The following is a 1672-nucleotide window of genomic DNA, read 5'->3' as shown; positions in this document are numbered from 1 at the left end:
TATATATATATATGGGGATTTTGTCCCACATTAGTAGTCGTAGCCTTCTTAGATCCAAATTGTATTTATTTTTTATTAGTTTAGTATTTAAAATGTATTATTTTTATTGTGTTCTGTTGTTAATTATAATGTGCTACTCCTTTTTAATTTACATGTTTATTTAATGTTAATGAACTTACAAAATCACACAGATCAGGGTTTAAACTGACTTTAGACACATTTCTGTAACAGGGTAGCTAAAATTACAAATCTTGTATACAGTAAAATCTTTCAGGAAACAAAAACTTTACAATATGATTACATTAGGACATTTACATTATGCCACATACTGTACCAGTTTTATAATCCATAGGGCCATGCAGTTTAAGCGGGTATAGGACCATCAGCACAGGCTGACTCACTGCTCTGGTATTATTAATGCTGCTTACGCCTTCATCCTCTGTATGCCATTTACCATTCATGACAATACCAATCCATTTTTAATCAAATTTATTTGTGTCAGATGTTATTGAATCTTGTTGGTTATTTATCTTATGCTGAATGTGTTGTAGCAATTGTATTGTGTCTGTCTAGGTGCTGTGCACTGGCTTGGATATTAAATATGCATGTTCTGTACATACCATCTAGTTCCTCTGGCAGTAAATCTCTGTCCTGGTGAAAGTAAATGGGAGAGAGAGCGAGAGAGAGGTAGAAGGACAAGAGAGATGAGAGAGCAAAATGACCATGAGGAAAAAAAAATCGTGACACAAAAACAGCTAAATATGGAAATTATTACAGCATGAGAGCTGAACGTCCTTAGAGACATCGCCCATTTTTAATCACTAATAACTGAGGTTTATGTTAGCACGCTTATCAAAGCTGCTCAGTGGCACAATGACGCATAGAGTGTGGTGGGGGGGGGATTGTATAATTGGATTACACCATAACATGCCCTACAATGCCTCACGTCAACGCTCATACAAACAAAGAACGGCAGAGAGATTCAGGGGGAAAAATTAACTAAGGGGCAATGTGTATTAAAGGAAAAAGAGAAAGAACGTTTAGGAGCGAAACGGTTTAAAAACTATTATTATTGCTGTATTTCGTAAATAATATCCTCGAATCCAGCTTTATTTAGATTCATGCACATATGCATGCTTTAATATGTTAAAATCATACAAATACACATACATATACGCTATACAAATAAAGTTGATTACAAACAAATATGCAGTATCTGCTAGCACTTTCAGAAATAGATGCATATGTACTAAGGCATAAACATACATATGCATGCATGTTTATTAACGTTTTTTTTCTTCATGTAACATTTTTTAAGCGAACCCGTCCTGTAGCTTCACTGTATATTGAAAAACGTCTCGGTTACGTATGGTAACCCTCGTTCCTTTTTGGCATAGGCCAGGGCTTCACAAGAGGACCCCAGCTACTGCTACTATGGCACTACCCAATGAGTAAGACTGGATAACACTGGGAAAACGTACCCGTTCTACTTGGAACAGGGACGTTACGGAAGCTCCAACGTTCCCGAAGGAGGTTTCGGAAGCAGTACACATATGAACATTCCTTAGGTGCATATGGAAGAATGGAGGTGATTGTAACCCTCTTGGAATGGCAGAAGTCTGCCGGGGAAACACGGGCTCAAGGCTATACCGTGGACTTTACACATATGGGA

General features: G+C 37.3%; 1 protein-coding gene across 2 annotated transcripts in view; it reads right to left on the bottom strand.

Moving 5' to 3' along the window:
- Nucleotides 1–1672, bottom strand: part of cabp4 (calcium binding protein 4) — a 13330-nt gene that overhangs the window by 4138 nt on the left and 7520 nt on the right. For both annotated transcript variants that reach the window (XM_016455831.1, XM_016455832.1), the window contains exon 4: nt 621–651. In XM_016455831.1, the coding sequence (XP_016311317.1) occupies nt 621–651 (31 nt within the window). The remainder of the gene's footprint in view (nt 1–620; nt 652–1672) is intronic.

The sequence above is a fragment of the Sinocyclocheilus anshuiensis genome, unplaced genomic scaffold (assembly GCF_001515605.1).
Source record: "Sinocyclocheilus anshuiensis isolate Anshui unplaced genomic scaffold, SAMN03320099.WGS_v1.1 scaffold555, whole genome shotgun sequence".
NCBI classification, from domain to species: Eukaryota; Metazoa; Chordata; class Actinopteri; order Cypriniformes; family Cyprinidae; genus Sinocyclocheilus; species Sinocyclocheilus anshuiensis.
Note: the sequence above shows the minus strand (reverse complement) of the source record. Positions and strands in the feature narration are given on the sequence as shown.